This window comes from Phalaenopsis equestris, unplaced genomic scaffold (genome assembly GCF_001263595.1).
Source record: "Phalaenopsis equestris unplaced genomic scaffold, ASM126359v1 Scaffold000251, whole genome shotgun sequence".
In the NCBI taxonomy this organism is placed as follows: Eukaryota; Viridiplantae; Streptophyta; class Magnoliopsida; order Asparagales; family Orchidaceae; genus Phalaenopsis; species Phalaenopsis equestris.
The window spans coordinates 1,899,425-1,923,285 of record NW_018164693.1 but is presented as its reverse complement, the minus strand read 5'-3'; the positions used below and the strand labels follow the sequence as shown (position 1 = coordinate 1,923,285).

At 33.2% G+C, this 23,861-nt stretch overlaps 2 protein-coding genes across 3 annotated transcripts in view; one reads left to right on the top strand and one right to left on the bottom strand.

Moving 5' to 3' along the window:
* The window catches only part of LOC110024226 (plant cysteine oxidase 2-like), a 21,626-nt gene extending 8,746 nt beyond the window's left edge, over window positions 1-12,880 (top strand). Inside the window, exons 2-5 of one of the 2 annotated variants that reach the window (XM_020724063.1) lie at window positions 5,771-5,889; window positions 6,765-6,921; window positions 7,040-7,243; window positions 12,491-12,880. In XM_020724063.1, the coding sequence (XP_020579722.1) occupies window positions 5,771-5,889; window positions 6,765-6,921; window positions 7,040-7,243; window positions 12,491-12,618 (608 nt within the window). In that variant the 3' untranslated portion in view covers window positions 12,619-12,880. Of the gene's footprint in view, window positions 1-5,770; window positions 5,890-6,764; window positions 6,922-7,039; window positions 7,244-12,284; window positions 12,380-12,490 lie in introns of those variants that run through there. The other variant, XM_020724064.1, reaches the window with a different exon arrangement.
* Window positions 12,881-15,506: 2,626 nt separating this feature from the next.
* On the bottom strand, window positions 15,507-19,424 carry LOC110024310 (ubiquitin-conjugating enzyme E2 2-like). The gene is made up of 5 exons (XM_020724200.1): window positions 19,181-19,424; window positions 19,066-19,091; window positions 18,033-18,122; window positions 17,429-17,517; window positions 15,507-15,842 (listed from the first exon to the last, which is right to left on the bottom strand). Exons 1-5 carry the CDS (start codon window positions 19,303-19,305, stop codon window positions 15,714-15,716), a joined length of 459 nt encoding a protein of 152 aa, XP_020579859.1. The 5' UTR covers window positions 19,306-19,424; the 3' UTR covers window positions 15,507-15,713.
* Window positions 19,425-23,861: the final 4,437 nt, after the last annotated feature.

Sequence of the window (23,861 nt, the reverse complement as noted above, 5' to 3'; positions counted from 1 at the left end):
AATTGGTTTTATATAAATTAATATATATATATATATATATTAAATTATATGCGATTTATTCACGCGCGGCGTTGTAACAAAATGGGTGTCCTCCCTGGGCAAAATCGACGCTTCGGACGTGCCGGTGCAGTCTGTTTTGTCATCCGGGGTCGCTCGGACGACGTCGTCAATAATCGGGTCAAAAAACGCTTCAAAATTCAAATTTCACAAAATTTTGACCCGCAATCGTTGGTCTCAAAAGGTTTATTCAAGCCTTCGACAGGTAACGGTGCAAGCGATGCGAATTGTGGCGATCGGACGTGTCGACTCTCCGAATTACAAAGTTTTGTGCGCGCGGGAGTGTGAATTGTGCAGAAGGCCACCCTAAGACTCAAAAAGGTCCTATAGGATTTCCTTTTGGGTTTCCTCATGTCAGTTTCATTCTTCTAAGTGCTAGAAGTCGATACCACGAAGTCGATACCACTCCAAAAGTGGACAGAAGTAGGTCGAATTTCTAAAATGAGGTGGGTCTCATTTCTAAGGTTCTAAGATAGTCAAAGGGAGATCCGTAAGACTAGATCCTAAATCCTAAGAGGAAGACTAGACCTCACAAAAAATGAGGTCAACACCTATCAACCCATTTTGTTGCAAGATGTCAAATTTTCAGTTTTGATAAATAAAACATTCTTTAATGAGGAAAGATTATGTTATCTGATTAAAATAATCTTAACCATTATCAACCTTGATTTTTTTAATGAGGGCACATTATAGAGAAAAAAATTGGAAGAATATGAGTGATGTCATAGTTTTATTTGATAATTATCTATATAGTTCGAGTGCAATATCAATGAATGTGTCGAATTTTTTAGCTCTAAAAATATTAGAAAATTTTCAAGTTTTTAAATATTAGAGTGATTTTTTATGAAATTAGTACATGATCTATATTCACTTTAAAGAAATGAAACTTGTTTAACAATTTTATAAGTTTCGTGATAAAAGTTTTCACTATCAACTTTTATGAATAGAGAAGAAAATATACACTATGATTTTGAAGGAGGGATATCCTATTTTATAATGATGGTCTCAATTGGTGTTTTTATTTAATGTAAATTTAAGGAAGCATGATAGGCATTTATTGTATTTAAGTAGGTATAATCTGTTCTTTTCTGCAGCTTGTCCAATCATCTGCCTTGGAGTGAGATCGTAAAATAAATAATGATTAGTAAAACCTTTCACCTCAGCTATGATTATTGGTGAGTTGTGAATAAATAGAAGATTTAGTACTAGGTTAGAAATATGTAGCACATTGTTGAGAGTGTATGTAGAAGTTGGAATATCTCTTTGACCTATAGCAGTGGTTATTAAATGTAAAAGTAGGAATATTTTTTTTGACATGCAATTATGGCTATTGGTTGCTTTTGTTTTTCTATTACTATGAACAAAATTTGTAGGTTTAAAAACTATTGCAAGGTTTGCCATGTGATTAATGGCTCATAAATTTATCATCCAAACTTTAGAGGAACTACTGAGGCATTAAAACTATAAGAGTTAGCTCTGTACCACTTTAAGCTCAAAAGCATTGCTCTATAAATATTTGGAGATAATCAAGGAATTTCTTTAGCTTGTTATTTTTTTTTTAAGATGAGCTCTTTTGATTTTGCCTTTGCTTTTGATTTTATTATCGCTAATACTTTATTTAAGAAAAAACGAGTATTATATTATTTATAAGAATGTTTATAATAAAATAAAAATTATTATTTCTTATGAGAAAAAGGAGATCGTCGATAATGCAAAGATTATAGGATCATTCCTAGTAAAAATAATTTGGATTTATGATGAGCACTCAACATTAAGTACAATGAAACATTAAATTTGGATTAATATCAGCACTCAACATTAAGTATAAAATTTGGATTTTAAGATGAAAAGTTGGAAGAAAAAAAATACAATAAAATATTATCATATAATTAGATGAGGGTACTTAAAAGACAAATAAAATTATTTTTATGAGCAAACTTCAAGATTTTAAGATTTTAGAAGTTCATGAAGAAGTTAATTCTATATGGGATAAAATCACAAGTACTATTAAAATAAATAACAAAAAATGTACTTGGAGAATCAAAAGAACAAAATTTTATAAATAAAAATAATTGATGGTGGAATAATATTGTGCAAGAAAAATAAAATATAAGAAGTTTTTTTATAAAAATTGATTTAAAAGTAAAAATTTAGAGAATTGAGAAAGATAATAAGGTGGCTAGTACGGAGTCCAAGAGAAATATTTGTGATGTTAAAAATTCTATTTTTAATGATATTATAATAAATTAGATACTAAAGATGATAAAATATATATATATATATATGTATAAACAAACAAATAAAAAAGAGAAAAGAAGTAAAGATTTAATTTAAGCAAAGTGCATGAAAGATGAAAATTCAAAAAGTACTTTTTCTTATATGAAGATATTCAACATAGGTAGATGAGATATTTTGATAAATTTTTCAATAAAATTTTGAAAATACGATCGACATTAGTGTTCTTAATATTGTCAATAATAATAATTTTTTTTTATCATAACGTTAGTAAAGACAAGGTTGATAGTGCTTTAAAGAAAATCAAGGGTGAAAAATTAGTATGACTTAATGATATCTCTATAGAAGTGTGAAAATATTTAGGAGATTTAAGAATTTCTTTGTTTATTAAACTTGTTAATATTATTTTAAAAATTAAAAAGATGCATAATTAGAGGAGTATTTTGATCCCATTTTAAGAATAAATGGGATGTACAAGAGTGTACAAATGATAGAGGAATTAAGTTAACATGTTATTCATTAAAATCATGGAAGAGGGTAATTGAACATAGGTTATGACATGACACAAAGATTTCTCATAATCAGTTTGTCATGTCGGGCAAGTCTATTATGTAGGTTATATATGTATTGAGAGGTTTGAGGGAGAAGTACAAAGAGAATAACGATGATGTACATATTATTTTAATATATATTTAGAAAAGCTTACGATAAGATTCTAAGAGAAGTTCTTTGGAAAGCTAAAAAAGAAATGTGTTGATACGACTTACATTCAAGTCATTAAAGGTATATATACTTGAGTTGTTGCTTGTCTTCGAACAAATGGATTGACGAAGTATTTTCCTATTTCAGTTGGATTAGATCGATGATTGACTATAAGTCTATATCTTTTTGCTTTAGTATGAATGCTCTTACTGGACATTTAAAGGAGAATGTATCTTGGTGTATGCTTTTGGCCGATGATATCCCTCATGTGGATAAGACTAGAGAAATAGTTCAAGAAAAAAACTTAAATTATGATGGTCTACTTTTGAGTCCAAAAACTTTCGTTTGAGTAGATTTAAAACTGAATATAGGGACTATACGTTTAGTAATAGTAGATCTTGTGATAGAGTTGTAACAATGGGTGATTAAATCATTAAAAGGAGTAAGCATTTTAGATATTCAAGTCTATTGTTCAAAGTGATGGTGGATGGGGATTTTATTAGTAGAATTCAAGTTGGATGGTTTTAAGTGGAGTAATGAAATAAAAATACTACTTAGACTTAAAGTAAAATTTTATAAGATGGTGGGGAGAACTGCAATGCTTTATGGCGCAAAATGTTGGACTATAAAAGAGTAGCATAAAACTAAGTTAATTGTTGATGAGATGAGAACGCTAAGGTGTATGAGTGGTTTTACATGTAGAGACAAAATGCAAAATTAATATATCTGTGAAAGGGTTGGTGTATTTCCAGTGACGGGCAAGAATAGGGAGAGAGCCGTCTTTTAGATGGTTTTGTCATATTAAAAGTTGACCATCTAATGATCCAATTAGGAGTAGATGTTTGATATTCGATTTATGTTAAGAAAGATAGACATGAACCTAAAATGATCCGAGTATATTGTATAAAATGTAATCTTAATTTATTATAATTAAATGAAAATATGACACTCAATAGGACACAATGGAGAAAAATGATGCATATAGCTGACCTCACTTAGTTGAATAAAGGCTTGTTGTTGTTGTCTTCTAGTTTAATAAGATAAGCTCGCCTTTTTATTAACCTTTCACCGTAGATTTTTTTTCATGAATTTTTCAATATTTTCTTTGTTATGCCTTTTTTTTTTTTTCATCACGGAATGTTTTTGGGGAAGAACTTTTCCTTCTTTTAGGAAAACTTAGTGCCAAAAAGTCATTTATCTGAGGGTAGCATGTTTTTTTTATAGTCAATGTTTTGGATTTGAAAGTGTGAAGTATTCTCATCAATTTTCTTTTTTCGGTTCGTATGTGTGAGAATGCCTCATTTAAGATTAATAAGTCCTCTTTGCCGAGGATCTGAATACAAATTTGATAGAATTTATTATCGAGTTATGTAAAAAACTCAAACACTTCTATTTCTTAAAATGGTTTGAGAGTGTGTATGCTATCTCTACATTTCATCTTGATATCTTGATTGTAATTTAACTCTAGTTAACAGATCTTCATTTCATTAAAATATTTAATGACAAGGAAGTTACCTCTTTTGGGTGTAGCTTCTTAACGTTTTAGTTTGTTTTATAGTTTCTCAAATACCTTTTACGGTTCTTAGTAATATATATTGTTCACTGATTTTAGGCATTTTAAGTTTCATAACTATGACATGATCATGACACCAGCTTAATCCTAAGCGCAGAACCTGTCTCTTTTAGATGCGATGGAGGATCAACTAGTTGATGGATTTTTTTTTTCCTTTCATGAAATGCTTTATTATTGAGATTACTTCAGGTAGTTTCTTCCATTCAAATGATACGAGAATTGTAGCAACTGGGAATCTTCTTTATTCTGATTTTTATCATTCATTATGGTCGATTTTTTGGAAGGGAAATTAAAAAAAAAAGACACGATGTGAAAATGAATGAAAGAGGAGAAAACAAGTGTTGGAAAGATGACCTTACCCTTGCTCTGGGTATCATATAGAGAAGTAGTGGCAAGAAAATTTGCTTCGTTTATTACCCCAATGGGCATTTATATCCAAAATTACCTAAACTTAATTGAGAACTACTAATTACAAAACATTTAAAAGTTAAAACTGGTCGGTTGCAATCCATGATGTTTTCTTTTTCATATTAAACATATGAATTCGTGGCACTCATTTTCCCATGTCGAGCAGATGAAGCTGTGACATATTTTTTTTAGAGACATTTACATGTGTACTTCAGAATTCCTATGTATTTACATATGTAACTTTTTACATTTATACCACCCAAATCTTTCATATCACATAAAAATACTACTATTTTAACTTTTTAAAAGTGAAATACACCTTTTTATGCATAGGCAATGTGGAATATATGTAAAAATTGAAGTTTAGGTGTTGGATATGTAAATGCATAGGAATTAAGTGATATATATGTAAATTTTCTTTTTCTTTTATTCAGCACATAAATTGCCACTCCTTTCATTTCTTATTTAACAATATTAGTACTTTTAACCTCATATGGCATGACCATTGCACAAGTGTGCCAATCATCTATGGGCATGGGCGAGGCCATCAGCGTGTGATTTTCTTATAATTGGCAACATTCGCCGTGATATGCTTTGAAGACACCAAAATAACTAATGCTAATAAATTTCAACTAATATCATAAGCATAATGTAATGCACTTCAAAGGTTTGCCATCAGGTTCTGTTCTTTTTGTGCAATGCTGCGTTACTTTCAGGAACATTGCTTTCAGTTCCCAAGCTTAGTTACTATATCTGTCGTTGAAATTTTGAGCTTTGATTACCTCTCTTTTACAGATAACCTGAAGCCAGAGGATGTTGGTTTAAGCACAGATCTTCTCTTCTTCAAGGGAAGGAGAACTAAGGAACCCCCAATTATAACTTATACAAATCTATACAACTGCGATAAGTTCTCGGTATGATTTTGCAATTTGTTCAGTTGATCCTTGAACTCTTTGCAGTACTATTTTGGAAAACACACGGAGAAACAGCATAGGAATATTTTGTGGTGGTACATAATTTATGTTGGTTTTGCATTAAAAAAATGGATAATGCTGCGAAAATAATATTTCTTACTTCTGTTCAAAACTATGAAAAATGCATGATCCTGCTTACTATTGGATTGTACCGTAAGGTGCATGAGCGCCTAGCTACATTGCTTGTGTGAATGTAGTTCATTCTCATTTTTAATAATCTCACTTTACCTTTATTCTGCATCCGCATGTGCACGGAAAGAAAACATTTTATTGTTAACCGTTGGGCACGCTTGACAAAATTGAATCTATACAGCGAAGTGTTGTGAGTACATGTAAAATCTGTGTAGGAAATTTTGTGGTTATAAAAAGCATTATTGTTGCATTGTACTTTCTTGTTCGTTCTCCATTTATCTTAGGGGCATTTACATGTACCACCCAATTCCTATGTATTTACATATCTAGCATCTAAACTTTAATATTTACATTTATACCCCACCCAAATCTTTCATATCACACCCAAATCTTTCATATCACATTAAGAAGGCCATCATTTTAACTTTTAAAATGTGAATTATACCGTTTTATACATAGGTAAGGAGACATGTATGTAAAAATTGAAGTTTAGGTGTTAGATATGTAAAGACGTAGGAATTGAGTGATATGCATGTAAATCTTCCTTTGTCTTATTGTCACGGAAAATTTTCCTTTTTATATTCTTATTTTTTTCAGTCATTGGGGGTAACAGTTGATGGTTTCGAGACACAAGCCCAATCTAAACTTAATTAATTAAATTGTGTTTCTTTTCTATCTTGCAGATGTGTATATTCTTTCTTCCACCGACCGCAGTTATCCCTCTGCATAATCATCCAGGGATGACTGTTTTCAGCAAATTACTCCTGGGAACGATGCATATAAAATCATGTGATTGGGTTGGTGATTACAAACCAGATAAAAATGCACCGTCGGCAAAATGCAAGTGGTTACTAATTGGATAATCTGATAGCTGATTTTACCTTGTCTTAAATGCCAATTTATGCATTTCTGTATGGCCATTTCTGTCTTTTATAACAAGGGATGCTTAATTTTTCAGGTAAACTTGCAAAAATAGTTGAGGATTCTGATTTTACTGCACCTTGTGAAACTTCCATTCTGTATCCCACAACTGGAGGAAACATCCACACTTTTCGTTCCATTACCCCATGTGCGGTGCTTGATATCCTTGGGCCTCCCTATTCGATAGAAGATGATCGCGACTGCACTTATTACAGGGATTATTCATATGTTGATGTCACAGGTATGTATTGATGATTGCTTGCATTATGTGATATTGCAATAGTAGCTTGCACTTAAATACAGTATCGGGTGATGTTCATGGCTATAAGATACTATTTTAATTGTATGAAATGACATGTAGGAGAATAAGTTAAAAAGGAAGATTTACATACATACATACATACCACTCAATTCCTATGCATTTACATATATAACGCCCAAACTGCCCAAACTTCAATTTTTACTATAACGCCCAAACTTCAATTTTTACATAAGTGGTACGTTAATTATACATGAATAAGTGTATTTCACTTTTTAAAACTTACAATGGTGGTATTTTTTAGGTTATATGAAAGATTTGGGCATTATAAATGTAAAAAGTAACATTTAGGTGTTATATATGTAAATACATAGGAATTGAATGGTATGTTTAAATACATAGGAATTGAGAATGGTATGTTTGTAAATACCTCAAAGTTAAAACGCTCTGTTTAGTTTGAAGAAATTGCAAGCTTGTAAATGAAAATGAATTGAAAGAAAAATGGTAAAGGAATTGAATGGAACCTATCTTTCATCCATTTGCTTGGTTGAGGAGAAATTGAGTGGAAAGCTTTATTTCTTATTTGGTTAATGAAAGATTGAGCTTTTGTTTTTTTGTGGGGGGGGGGGATGAGTTACAAGAGTATCCAATTTTATTTTTTCGATTTTTTGCTAGGATTTGGTATGAAATTGTAAAAGATGAAAAATGTATTTGTTCACAGTGTTAAGATACATTCAATTTTTTTTATTAATTACATTAAAACCAAACACAATATGAAATTATGAGGTAATATGTATTTGCATTCCCGTTAATTCCTTCGAGCCTCCACGACTCTTCTCAATGGACAATTAATGAACTTTAAAAATATTTACTTTTTTTTCTTTGGGGTTCAATTTCGTGTATTCATGTATATTGTTTATATTGTATTATATACTCTGCACGGATCTCAAGGGAATCCAGTAGTGTGCCACCTCAAGTCGGACGACTAAGCTCTATCTCTCGGCCACCTCACTTCAGTTGACCGACCAAGTTCTCTCCTTCGGCCACCTCGCTTCAGTCGGTCGACAAACATGGACATAAAAGTCTGCACAGATTTCGAGACGATCCAACGGTTAAAATAAAAAGGACTAAAGTGCCCTTTACTTCTCACTTCAAAAGCTTGGCCAATTATTTAATTTTTTGTACCTTCTACCCTCCTATCTTCTATAAATAGAAGGGTTTTATGATGTAAAAGAAGGTGGACCTTTTTTGAGGCACCCCTCTTTTGTAATATCTAATTTATGGAATTAAATGGGTCCATGAGCCCGGGGAACACCCCATTTCCCCCGGTCGGGGGAAGTCCTATTCTCTCTCTCCACTCTCGATCACCTCTCATCGGTCCAATACTCAATTTGTTAGGCATGATCTATCAGACATATTTGGATTCAACATTCTAAAAGTTGCAGTTAGTGTGGATCGTGATATGAACAAGAAGACGAGCTAACACCAAGAGAAAACTCTTCAGAGACAAACTCGTAACAAAGAACACATAAGGGGAACTTGCGTAAAAGCGAATCCACTTTCTTTACTCCTCATCTCCGACAATCTTTTAGAAACCTCATCTCTTTCTCTGCATTTCTCCATAGATCTAGTAGAAACAGTTGTAGCCCACACTTTCAATCCTCATTGCCTCTCAAGCTATGAGCTTTATCTCCATCACCTCCAACCGAGACCTTCACTTTCGCACGCCCTCTCTCTCTCTCTCTCTCTCTCTCTCTCTCTTTTTCACTTACTCCATTCTACTATTCTTCTCTAACAACAAACTCCATTTCCACATCTCACTTTTGACGCAAGTGGGGTTCTCACCGCTGCCCGAATTTCATTGACCGCACTTCATCTCGCCGACCGGACTACATACTACTCCATCCTTACACACACACACATGTGTGTGTGTGTGTGTGCGTGCGCGCGCGTGTGTGTGTAATTTGCTCAACCTATCTTCCTAGCGACCTACCTCCGACCGTTCCACTTTTATCTAAGACAATGGAGCACCGATACAAGATTTACAAATCCGAGGCTTTAGGTTTTCAAAACATGAGTGTTTGGTAAAATCCAAGTTAAATTCGGGCTAATTAGTCGATCAACGCTCTGCTATGTATTTGTCAATTGACTTTAGCACTTCTCTGGCCACATTGCCAAGCGCACACCTCTGCTCCAGTCGGACACCCGTTGGTCGACCGCCTCTGAAATGGGGAAGACTTATATATACCACTTAATTCTTGCATATTTATATGTTTTCTTGCATACTACTCAAATCTTATAAATGCTTCCAACAAATCACCCTATGACTGACATTTCTCCTGTCGGACGCCACGAGTATTGGCCGTCTCAATCCATCTGTGATCGCTTTGCCTCTATCCAAAACTATGAAAATCTCATATCCGAAGCTATCAAATGTACCGCTTTATTTGTCCAAACCGACACCCGACAACACCCTCCAATCAACTGCTGCTCGATCACCCTGACCAACCACTCGGCTGCCTACTATGCTCCAACTCGAAACCGAGGAAGAAACAAAAAATCTTATATGCATGCGCAAAACTCAATTCTTATTTTTATATTTTTTCATACATGTCGCCCAATTCTTTTATATATATAAATAAATATATATATATATATATATATATATCGATGAATTATTTTAATTACAAATGAAATGTTATCATTGGTAGGGACCATAAAAGTCACTTAAATGTACCTTCAAATTCTAATTTTTGTAACTACAGTCTAAGCGTAGTGTAACACTCATTCAATAAGGTTATCCCCTTTATTTTTCATTAAGTTTATAGCTAGCGACCATTAAGTTATCATTCAGTTTGTGTAGAAATTATATTGTAAAAACCTCTCGCTCTCTTCACTTTTATCCTCTTTTTGTATTTACAATTGTGTGACATATTACAATTAAGAGTTGCATGGATTTATAGAGTGACGAGTTAATCTTTTTAACTTATAACCAACCGCCACTAATTCGTGACACCATTTAAGTATGACTTTTTTACGGTCACCATTTAAGATTGTCAATATTTTTGTAGCATCCTTTGAAGAGAATCATTATTTTAACAAACGATCATCAAATCGGCTGTTCCCAATGCCTCCACCTACGACCAACCATTTCCAAACAGGGAAAATTTACATAAGACTCGATTCTTACATATTTTTATATACCACTCAATTTCTACATACTTTTATATGTATACTTATCAAATCATTTGTTTCCAGCACTCGGGGAACTCCAACCCGGGTAGAAAAACCGACGACGGCAAGAGCATCTGATAGGTCAGAAGTATGAGAAACAGTCGATAACGACGCTAAGAACGTCTGATCGGTCAAAGGCATAACAAACACCAACAATGATGCCAAGAGTGTTTGTGATTAGTAACAGAGGCCTATGGGCTGTATCAACACCCGACAACGACAAACTTCGCGATGGGTGTGTAAACGATCGTCTTGTGCCCAAATTATAAAGTTAGCACCCGACAATGACAAGCTCCGCAAGGGGCGTCTAACGATAGTCAGAGGCCTATGGGACATTTTGACACCCGACAACGACGAGCTCTTCGAGGGGTGCTTAAACAATTGTCTTTTGCCCAAATTATAAAGTTGCACCGGTAGGGACAAGCTCCACGAGGGGTGTCTAATAATCGCCAGAAGCCTGTGGGATGTATCTACACACGACAATGAAAAGCTCCGTGATGAGTGCAAAAACGATCGTTATGCTCCCAAATCATAAAGTGAACACCCGACAACAACATGCTCCTCGAGAGGTGTACAACTTCGAAACTCTGCTCCAGCACATACAAGACTCCCTTCCGGGGCGAACAACTACAAGACTCTCCTCCGTGGCGAGCAATGCTTGGACTTTTCCTTCGAAGGCCAACTTTTCCTGTAGCGACTGACTTTCCCTCCAACCGACCATCAGAGCACGACAACTTCCTTCTAACAGGAAAAACGCCAGAATGACAGACTTAGCATATGACGACAAAGATACCAAAATTAAATACGAAAAGCGCCTAACATGGAATATCATTAGTAAATTACATATTCAATGCTTGTTTGATTTATAAATTTTCTTATGCTTATTGTAGTTGTCACTATAAATGAGCAAGAAAATTAGAAAACTTAATATATATACTAAAAAGTGGTCTACATGGATCTCGAGGCAATCCAATAGTCGGCCATCTCGTTTTAGTCGGTCGACCAAGTTCTTTCCCTCGGCCATCTCACTTCAATCGACCGACCAAAATCTCTCTCTCGGTCACCTCACTTTAGTCGGTCGACAAACATGAACATGAAATTTTACATCGATCTTGAGACGATCCAATGGTCGAAATAAAATGACTAAAATATCTTTTGCTTCTTTCTTCAAAAACATAGCTAAATATGTAATTTTTTTACCTTCTACCCCTTCTATCTTCAATAATAGGAGGGCTTCATGATGTAGGCGTCATGGGGTGGGGGGGCTCTTTTTTGTGGGCACCCCTCATTTGTAACATCTAATTTTATGGAATAAACTTGGTCCACAAGCCCAGGAACACTCTATTTCCCTCCGGCCGGGAAAAGTCCTATTGTCTCTCCTCTCTTATTTCTCCCCCACTCAATCAACTCTCCTCGGTCCAACACTCTATTCCTTGGGCACGATCTATCTGACAAATTTGAATTCAACACATAAAATCTAGTATGTTATTAGTTTGCCGTTCTTTCTAATGCAGTATTATCTTAATGCATGCACACCTACATTATTAATATAACTGATATTAAAAGTACCTTTTCATCATCACTGAACTTACTACCAAGGTCATGTATGTTGATGTTGCAGGTTTCCATGTCTTAGGCATGCATTGTTACATTGCACTACACTATAACTTGCGTTTAATCAAGCTGTTTTCATGAATGTTCACATCAATCAATGTAACATTATTTAAAATGCCATATAAATTCACATGTATCAAATGCACTTAACACGAAAAAGTTGTAATTTGTATAGAGAAAAGCTCCAAAATGATCTCCCAACAATTTGCAAAGGGCCAAAATGATTTCCCGACCATTTGTGAAGGGCCAAAATAGTTGTAGATTAATGAAAAGGTACCCGTAGTTATTGATAGTTTAGAATTCGTGCTTGCCATAGAAAAAAAATGATAATTTGCATTTAATGACTGTGTGGGCTCATCCTTTGATTCTAAATTTCTGCAGATGGTAACTATGCTGGGAATGGAAGGGGTGATGATTCCTTTTGCTGGTTAGAGGAAATTGAGACCCCTAAAGATTTGAAGATGGTCGGAATAGAATACATGGGACCCCAGATTATTATTGATGCTTGAACCAAATACTCAATTGTTTTCAATGACTTGCCCTCCATTTGAGGAAACCCTACAGGTTCTTGACTTCTTCGTTCCTTCACCAATATATGCTGTGTACATTTTTCACCCTGGTCCCTGTAGTTTCAACAATCAGTTTTTTTTTCTTTTTCTTTGATAAAATTATTCATTTTCCATAGTCTTATGGTGCTTGGCATATATAGAGCACTGTTATGTCGATACACTATTTTGTTCTTCTAATGGATTAATGTTAATTTAACTTAAGATGCAATCTGAATTCGTAATCTGTCCTACAAACTATATGTTTTACATAAAAAATACCATTTTTTAAAACTTTTAAAAGGTGAATTACACATTTTTCATGTATTGGTAAGGTGATGTATATGTAGAAGTTGAAGTCTAGATGTTAGATATGTAAATACACGGGAATTGAGTTGCATGCTACACTATTAGTATGGAAAACTAGTTAAGGAATTGGACTTGCAAAATATATTGGTAAAATTAAATGTTCCTGCTACATGTGATTCTTTAGAAATCAAGTAAACTAGTTTGTATGAATTTTGAACATCTTTATTCTCCAATTTTAATAAACTATTGATGTTCCTATATTAATTACCTTTTATTGGTTCATTATTGGCATTATTTTTGGCTATTTTTACTTTCATTTGCTTGCAAAACAGCCTGATTTGTGATATAAAACTTGCTCCATTCTGCAGAAAGTGGTGGTCAAATCACGTCTTTTATGATGAGGAAGATTTACATGCATACCACTCAATTCTGATATATATATATATAGATATATACTACCTTATAGATATATACTACCTTACCTTATTACCTTACCTTATCATGAAAATGTGTATTGCACTTTTTTAAATAGTTAACTTAATGGTATTTTTTTATGGAAATATTTTGATTGTATAAATGTAAAAAAAAGCGAACTTTAGATTTTAGATATTAGATATGTAAATACATGAGAATTGGATGGTATATATGTAAACGCCCCAACTTATGACAAATTTATGTAAATTTATGATCGAATTTATGTAAATTTAGATACGTAAATGGGTAAAGAATTACATCGAATTTATGTAAATTTATGATCACGACTTGAGATTGGAATGAGAAAAAGGTTACGATTGCTCTTTTTGTAAGATTGAAAGGAAAGAAAGGTTCTCAAAATATAAATAAATTTAAATTCAATTGCTAGGAAACCATGAGTTATATGGATTAATTAATCAGGAGGCGAAATAAAGCAAGCCCTGTGAATTATTATACTATCAGAAAGATGGCATATCATTCTCAAAGAGTGGCGCAATATTCCCTCAAAAATAACCCCTAAAACCTTTCAAAATAATAATAATATAATAAAATAGAATAAAAATTATTAAATTAGATTCAAATGATGTTTTAATATAAACAATAATTTTAAATCTTGCCCCGGCTCTTAACCTCTTATGGCTACGTGATTAGGATTGTCAAAACGACTCTATTCGTAAACAACTAGTGTTCGGCTCACTAAGCAAACGAGCCGAACATGAACACACTTTTTGAGCTCGAAATATAAACGAGCCGAACACGAGTTGAGCCTCAGCTCACTCGTGTTGAGCCTCAGCTCGCTCGTGTTTGGCTTGTTTACACCCCTACATATCCAACAGCTAAAATTCAATTTTTAGGTGCATACCATCTTGTGTATGCATGCAAAGTTTTATTTAACTTTTTAAAAGTTAAAATGCTGGTATTTTTTTATGGGACATGCATGATTTGGGTGGTATAAATGTAAAAAGGCAAAATTCAGGTGTTGGGTATATAAATACACAAGAATTGGCTGGCATGTCTATAAATACGGCAAATAAAAAATCATTAGGCGCCCCTAAGGCTTGGAACTCTAGCAGACCAACACAAAGCTTGGAAGTTCTCAGTTGTGTCTTCTCTTGGATTAAAGGATTTGAGGATGAATTTGTCACCTTTTCTCAAGTGTTTAGGGTTGAGTACAAATTTTAAAATACTACTCAAATTTGTTAATTGTTTTTGTTATAAAGTTCAATATATCATAAGGTTTTAATTAAGCCTAACAAGATTATATATCATTTCAATGATTCAAACATATAGCTAAATTATAAAGGGATAATCACATGCATAGGACAAGAAATATTGATATTTACAAATCAAGCACCTAGGTAATTTTTTGACGCATAAAATCGTTGCATTTGCGCATGCCACGGTCAAACTATTTTGAATTTGATAAAAAATGAGAAATGTGTATTGGGGTTTTATCATGACCTTTGATATTTGAGTGAGAATTTGAAAAATGCATAAAAGAGGGTGCTTGATTTGTAAATAGCAATGTTTTGGGTGCCAAAATCGCCCCAATTATAAAATATAAATGTTTGGCATGTCTAGGTTATGAATCATGCAATCACAAGATTCAATCACAAACCCTAAACTATACAACTCTTATTTTGATTTTCTTTCTACATATACCTATAACTACATTATATAAAAAAATAATACAAAAACATGGTGTTTGACATGTCTAATATTTAACATCATTCAATCTCAAGATTTATACTAGTTTATTAATATAGAATGCATATGTAAATAACATAGTTACCATTCACAGAGCCCTATATGAATTTTCATAACCATTTTGGAAGATTTACAAACATACCACTCAATCCTCACGTATTTACATATCTAAAACCTAAACTTCGATTTTTACATGCGGTATCCTACACATGAAAAGGTGTATTTCACTTTTTAAAAGTTAAAATGGTTGCATTTTTTATCATTTTTTATGTGATGTGATATGTAAGATTCAGGTGTTGCAAATGTTAAAAAGTAGAGGTGTGAGATATGAAAATGCACCCATTTATACTAGTCATCTTCCATTCAGCCGAAATAAAAATGCTTATAAAACAAGAGAGATAGACTATATATAAGCTTAGAATTCATAAATTCACACACCATAGAGATGAGCAGATAATGATAGTTATCACAAAGAAAATTGAAGGATAAATCTAACAGGAGCAGCAAGAACACTGTATAATAGTAATAAGAACAGCATTTGCCTGTAGTTGCAGAAGCAGCTGGCTTCTTCAATCAGCCGTCCAGCTTTGCTCGACAACGCTCCGAACTCTCCTATTGTACTCCCGCTTGTTCTCGCTGAACATGCGTGCCGCCTCGGAGTTCGCCGGCGAGTTCGGATTTGGGTCGCAGAGAAGAGACTGATTGGAAAAACAAAACAAAACAAATCATAGTTTCAGCCTCGAAATTACCAAGTCAAAAAAAGGAGCATTTACATACCCCACAATTTTTAAAAGCACAAAATACACCTTTTCATGCATAGTTTTATGACATCAATGTGTGATAAGTGTAAATATCAAAAATTGGTTGTTGGATATGTAATACATAAGAATTAGGTGGTATGTAAATTTACAAAAAAAAAGAAAAAAAAAAAGGAAAAAGCTTTTTTAGATTCAAACAAGTGAGACAGAATGCAGTTAGTTGGTGTTTGGCTGAGTGAATGTAAAATTATAAGGGTTTTACTGTCAGATTTTCTAATGATTGACAGCAGAATACAAACAAAAAGCGTGACAATGCCATGCTATTATATCTTCTCAATAATTAGAACAGCTGGAGCTGATTCAATTATGGTTCCATTACTGCTAATTTGTGGAGCATAATGGATGCCTAAATGCACACGCATTTTACTCTTCCTGAAGATCCAGAATAAAAATAATAATAATATTGCTATTATTATATATATATATATACATATCATCATTGTCATCATTATTGGCCTTAACTTATCATCGTCATCATCATAAGTTAAATTGTTTCTAAAAATAAAAAATAAAAAGGCTTAAAAATAAAAAAATAAAAAGGCTTGAAAAATGTACCAAACAAACATATTTTTTAAAATAAAAGCAAAAATATTAACAAATAAAAAAAATAAAAATGATCCCAAACAAGCCCTAATACCATGATTCAAAGGTTTAAAAATCTGTTAATCTAACTATACATGCAATTATGTCACACTCATTAGTTATGTATAATGCTGACTTAATGATCTTCTATACAATATCGTTTGGAAAGAATGACATGAATGACTTCGATCTTTCTCTGGAGCTGCACACGAATAATAAAAAAATAGCGGAATTTACAAATATACCAAACAATTATTATGCATTTGCATATCCAATATCTAAACTTCAACATTTACTTAACATAACACCCAAATCTTTAGCATGGAATAAAATATCACTAATATTAATTTTTTAAAACACATTTTCATGCAGGTGACACTAAAGTGTTACATAAGTAACTATTGAAATTTAGTTGCGAGATATGTAAACAAATAAGAATTTTGTGGCACGTAGATAAATCCCTGTAAAAGAGAAGCATAAAACTAAGTTAGTGTTGCCAAGATGAAAATGATTAGGTGGATGAGTGGCTTTACACTTAGAGACAGAATGTGAAATGAATATATCTGTGATAGGGTTGGTATAGCTCCAATGACGGACAAAATTAGAGAGAGTTGTCTTAGATGGTTTGGTCACATTAAACGTCAACCATTTGATGATCCGATTAGAAGAGTAGGTGTTTTAGATTCAACTTATGTTAAGAAAGGCAGAGGTAGACCTAGGAAAACTTGGGTATATTGTATAAAACATGATCTTAATTATTAGAATTAAATAAAAATATGACACTAAATAGGATGCAGTGAAGAAAAAAGATTCATGCAGCCGATCCCACTTAGTGGGATAAAGGTTTTGTTGTTGTTGTACGTAAACCCTTGTAAAAAGTATACCTGAATAGAAGTCAATATAGCCGCAACATCGTAAATTGGACTCCACTGATTTTGTAAAATGTCCAAGCAAATGCTCCCATCTGCATATACTGTTATAAAGAGACCCCAAACTCTGTCAACTTGAATAATTGATCATGAAATAAATACTCTTATGATGCATTTGTGTGAGGTATGTAAATACTTTTTAAAACCTAAACTTATGTATTTACGTAATACATAAGTTTAGCACACAATACTTATGAATTTACATAACTCAAAACCCGAACTTTCATATTTACACACATTGCACTCAACTCCTTAATACCACAGCAAAAATAGCACTAATACCGCTTTTTAAAAGTCATATACGGTTTTTCATGCATAGGTTTAAAGCACCATATTGTGTGAGGTATGTAAATGTCCCTTAAAAAGACAATATTGAATAAGAAGATTTGATTAGATAAATATAGCTATAATTTCAATTTGAAGACTTCACATAACTAAGTTAACATAATGGTTTTGTTACTTATAAACTAGTAAGGATTATAACTCAACAAGATAATGCAAAAGGCAATCAAGTTGAAGAAAACACAGCTTATGTCAGAAACTTCACACTAAAACTTACTGTTTGGATGAAACATTCTCGAAACGAAGCGAACAATTGGAGGTTTGTTTGGATAATCCTCAGCGAACTGTAGTGTGAGCTTAAACGTCCCTAATACAAAAGAGATTCACAGCAACATCACATGAAAGATCTAAGGAAGCAAAGGAACAAATAAAAAACAAGGAAGATTTACATATGTGCCACATAATTTCTATGGATTTACATATCTATCACCCAAACTTCAATTTTTACATATATGCCGCCTTATCCATGCCTGTATAAGTATATTTTGCTTTTCAAAAGCTAAAGTAGTAGTATTTTTGATGTGATACGAAAGATTTGGGGGGTAAATGTAAACAGTAAAGTTTAGGTGCTAGATATGCAGATACATAGGAATTGGGCCTTATGCATGTAAATGCCCCAAAATAGGTAAATTTTGACAGGAACTTCAGTAGTCTCCACAATCATTCATCACTGCTTAGATCTAATAAGCTAAATACAAATTCAGTGCCAGATTTATAATCAACCAATAACAATTCCTTAACTGAGTAATCATTTCCATTACAGAACTTATATCCAAATTAAAGGGTGAGATGTTTATTACTATAAGACCATCAAAATCCTGAATCAGTTCAACAAATTGAACTCATAAATTCTCTAAACCACTTCTGTTAACAATCATAAGCATTGATTAGCTACAAATAACTACAAAATTAACTAAAAAGTTCAAATCTCCACTCCAGTAAAGAAACATCAGCCACTCCTCGTCTTCCAACAGCAAAAATAAGAACAAGCAAATCATAATCAAGACATCCACACTCCAAAAATTACTGTTAGGGGGATAGAATTCATACATCCATTAAGATCCTTAGCTCCAAACCTGTAATTACTCACAGAAAAGAAGAATTCATGACCAAATCAATTCTTATCGTATCGATTCTTTTCGAAAAATCTCACATAGAAAGGGAAGGTAATCAAAGATTCCAAACCCAAACCCAAACCCAACATCTAAACCAAAGGGCTAAAGCAGGACAGATGGAATTGATTCACTAACCTCCATCCCATGGCGTATCATCAGGCCTGCAAATCCATTCCAGAAAACAAAAATAAACTCAAATCAAAACAGCTGAAAGCAAAATTTGAGAAGCAGATAGATCAAGAAGACCTACCCAAAGATCACAGCGTTCCAGAACATGATATTGTTGTCGAGAGGAGCGCCACTGATGCCCGCCGGCGGATCTTGATGCAGCCTCTTGAAATCCCTCATCAATCGCTTCCTCGCCGGCGTCGACATCTCCTCCTCCTTCCTCGATCTGCGAGGAAAGAGGGAAAGTAGCGACCGAGAAGAAAGAGGAGTCTCGGTGAAATGTTAGGGTGTCAAAAATTGGTCTACACCAAAGAGTTCAATCAAGTCCTCGATTTTTGGGAGGATTGACTCAAATATTTTTTAAGCTAACTCGAGTCTGAAAATTTGACACGTGAAAATTTTGAATCGGATTCGTGTTGAACCCGAAAGCCCTTACATAACCCGAATAAAGATAAAAATTTTAATTGTACTCTTAACTCTTATATTATTGCTCGACTATTGTTACCTTTTAAATATTAAAAGTATAATTTTTAATAAAAAAAATAGGGTTGACAAGTTAAACGGGTCAGAATTGGGTTAACCGTGTCTGTGTCGAGTCGGGTCGAACTCGAACCCGACCTGCTGACCTGAATTAATGTCCCTACGATCTATACAAAAAAGTCTAATTATTCATTTGTTAATTCTATTTTTAAATTTATTATGATTTTTTTCTAAATAAAATAATTTTTATTATAATTATAATTTTAATGATAATATGGTATTTTACGAAGAATGTTAAATAATGTTAATGAAACATAAGTTGGATGTTTATTATAAATCACATGCAACCTAAAGCGATAAGAAATAATAGCAAAAGTATTAGCAATACTATATTACCAATTAGAAATACATATTAAAATATTAAGTGTTACACCTTGTTTATTAACATTCTCTATCGATTGATGAAATGCAATAACGGCTTGTTATTTTTTGTTCGTAACTATAAACATCACCACAAAATTGGAGTATTGACATCATGTGCCATTGCCGACAACAAATTATCACTACAGAAATTTAGACTTTTTCCGACGGCTACAATCTATCGATTATAATAAGGTAAACCATCGTTTAGTATTATTGACGGTTTACTGACAATTTTAAGCTCATGGGTGCAATTCAAAAACTGACTTATATTCTGACGGTATAAAAGTATCAACGTTTATCCAATAATTTATTCTTCTTGTTTTTTTCGAGAAAATTTGAGTTGTCAATAATCTTCGGTTCGTATAACTATGGATTTAGGGACCGATGAGTCATAATTGATATAGTTAATTGTCTTTGAATTTTACATCTAATATACAAGTGTGTTATGATCAAGCCTCTTGATATCAAACATATTTAAAGTTTGTCAATTTCTTAGCTTTCTAACACAATGAGTACTATCTTTAAAGAGCAACAAAAGTAATATACTTCTACATATTTTTTTCACCTTAGATTGAAAGATTTTCTTATAGCAAATCAATGTAATATTAATTGTGATTTTAGTTTAATCCTTTTCAATTAATATATTAAGATCGGCAGTAAACATTAATTAGCACAAAACACAAGTTCTTATTGTAAAATAATGACTATGATAAAATATACTTTCATTGCTCATACATCGTTCTCTTATTGATTTCTCATAACATTGAATGCTGCTCGGGCTGAAAAATCTGACTGCGGAAACCTTCCGGATTCTGAACAATACTGCCTTCCAGCTTTTCCCCATCACTGCTCCAAACTGTGAGAATCACAGACGTCAAAAACTGAAGAAGGAAAACTACTGAAGTTGAAGTTATTGGAAACTGAAGAGGTGGAGTAAGTTGGATGAATTGCCACCAGTTGCTGCTGTGTTTCGGAGTAACGAAACACTCCGGCCGCCGCCGTCGCCGCTGCAGCCGCCAACCTGCTGTTTATTAGCTGAGACTGAACGATGGAGAGCTCAGTTTGAAGTTGCGCAACCTTGCATGACAGAGGAAGTTCAGAGAGAAGAAGAGAATTTACAAAATGTGGACTTTTTTGTTATCGGGACATGTTGTTGTTGTTGTTGTTGCAGTGTCAAGTAGAAATGGTTTATTGCATGGGTTGGAGAAGAGCTGGATTGTGTGAATTAATAAGCGTGTGAGATTTGTTAGGTTGATGGATGTTTGGTGGTCATGCTTGGTTTATGAGTCCATTGCTTATTGATTCATCTAGAAAGCAAAGCCGGAGATGAGTAAAGAATGTCTTTTTTTCCCTTTTTTTTAATATATTATTTAGAAAAATAAGTTGAATTTAAGTCAAGTGGGATTAAAATATGAGAAATTTTTTAGAGTAATAAATATTAAAAATTTATTTGGCATAATAATTATTATATATCTAGTTAAATTTTGATATGCTATTGGTAGGGGTGTAATCAACATTATTTTTAGTTAGATAAAATTATCAAATATTTAATTTTTTTTAAATATTGACAAAAAAAATATATCGAGGGGCAACCCAATTGTTAAATTATTTAAACTAAAAAAAATATTAAATTTTATTATTTTTTAAAGTAATTACTAATCTTTTATGATTTAAACTATGCATTTCTTAAATAATAGTAATTGATGCTTTCTAGAAAATTCACATTGATAAAGTAACGAATTATTAGTTTAGCCTGCGATGTACGAGAATCCAACATAAATTCAAATGAAAATAAGAGAAATCAGTAAGAACATCATAAATTTTTACGTGAAAAAAATCTGATAAGAAAAAAATTTAAACTGAATATATTTCACTATGAGTTATTGATGCATATACAACAACTTATTTCACACGTGAAAATAGATTATGTAGTTTCTGGGGTTATAATACCAGTGGTGCTGGAAGATCACCTGGTGGTGGAGGGCGATGATAGTGCCGACGCATCCGAGCACAGGATCGCAGAGTCGAGCCTGCGCCTCATAGCAAACAGTGACAACAGCCTCGCGACGGTGGTCCGGCGGCACCAGCTTCAAAAACTTAGAAACATTGCGTGCGCCAAAAACTTTATGCACCGCCGCAAATCTCGCCGGCGACGACACCTGCTCTCGCCCGAAGTGCGCCGCAAAAACACAACCCGCAGCACACTTTCGCCGGAGAAACTTGCATGCCCCGCACGGTGATGTTGTTGAAAATGGAGTTCCCGATGGCTTCGCCGCCGTTTTAGTCTTTCTGCTGGCGGTGGAGAGCATGCTGGAATCGATGCGACGGTAGCCGTCGCGGTTTGGGTTAAAAGAGGTTGCGGCTCACGTGATACACAGCTTCTGATCACGCGCTTGATGCCCGCCCGCACGTGTGCATTTAGTTCCATACCACACAAATCGAATATTTAAATATTTATATTTACATGCATATTACTCAAGCTTTTATTATCATATCAATAATATAATGATTAAAAGTGAAATATAATATATCATATATAAATTTATGATATCAAAAGATTATAAATATAGATATAAAATTTTGAGGGTTAGATATGCACCATGAGAAAAATAAAAGTGGAATGCAACATGTTGCTTGAATGTCAAACAAATAATGAAACAAATATGCTCGAGATATAAAATGTTAGAGAGAGAGAGAGAGTAGTGGTAGTAAAAACAACAAAAAAACACGTAACATTTATTCATGACATTGGCTATCTATTTAAAGAAATTGATTCATATTCTACAAATTACATGTCATTAGCCTTTTAGATGGACCTTTAGGTAATTACAAAATATCCACATGTAATATGACATGAGGATTGATTCGGTCGATAGGAAACTCGTTGGTCGTTCTTCGTGTCTTGAGTCTGTTGTCAGTCAATTCAAAAATGGATGTTTCTTGTTGATCGTTCTGCGTGTTGACCTATACTCTGGGGGAAATTTCTTGGTCTGTTTCCTTGATCGCTAGAATTAGACACCTCCTTCGCCAATATTCAACCCAAACAATTGTCAAAAGCCTCGTTTGACTGTCCGTATCTTCCATTCGAGATGTTCATCTTTCTCAATATACATGCTAACTTATTTTCATAGAGAGAGAGAGAGGTCAAGTTAGTTTGACTAGTGAAGCTCTTGCGAGCATACATTTAATAACATAAGCCAAGCTCGAGCTTATTTGTTCACACATAAGACGAACTATATTCATGACTCAAACTTGGCCCAACTCATTTATAACCCTAAATGTAATAGAAGCATTATACCATAATTTCCACAAAAAAAAAAATCCATTTACAAAAAAGCAATAAATAAGCAATAAATAAATTAAAATCTCTAAAAAATAGCAAAAATATAATATGAATATTTACATATATACCGCACAATTCCTTTGTAATTACATATTGTTTACATTGAAACTTCAATGTTTACATACATGTCACATTACTTGTTCACATAAAAGAAGTATATTTCACATTTCAACCTTGTGTTTTGTCTTTATGTGAGATGAATGATTTGGTTGGTATAATGTGACATACATAAAGCTGGTATATATGTAAACACCCCAATATAATAAAAATATTTAATGCAACATATCATTTTCTATCCTTTTTAATCAAGATTATAATGCCAATCGCATGATAATCAAAGGATTTATTGGTGGTTGAAAAACCAAAATAAATAAAAAAAAGGGATAATTACATACAAACCCCCAAAAAGATTGATATTTACAAATTAGCTTACCTCTGAATTCCGGACACAATATTTTTTTCCATTTTTTTTGCATTTATTTTATATGAAAATGCACTATATATAGATTGTGTGAAT

What these genes read in the sequence shown, in the direction of transcription:
- LOC110024310 (XM_020724200.1), bottom strand. Translation starts at nt 19,305, where the DNA reads ATGTCGACGCCGGCGAGGAAGCGATTGATGAGGGATTTCAAGAGGCTG. An exon ending in TGATACGCCATGGGATGGAG is followed by an intron (nt 18,123 to 19,065) that starts GTTAGTGAATCA and finishes CTTTTGTATTAG; the next exon opens with GGACGTTTAAGCTCACACTA. An exon ending in CTATATTGACTTCTATTCAG is followed by an intron (nt 15,843 to 17,428) that starts GTATACTTTTTA and finishes TTTTCCAATCAG; the next exon opens with TCTCTTCTCTGCGACCCAAA.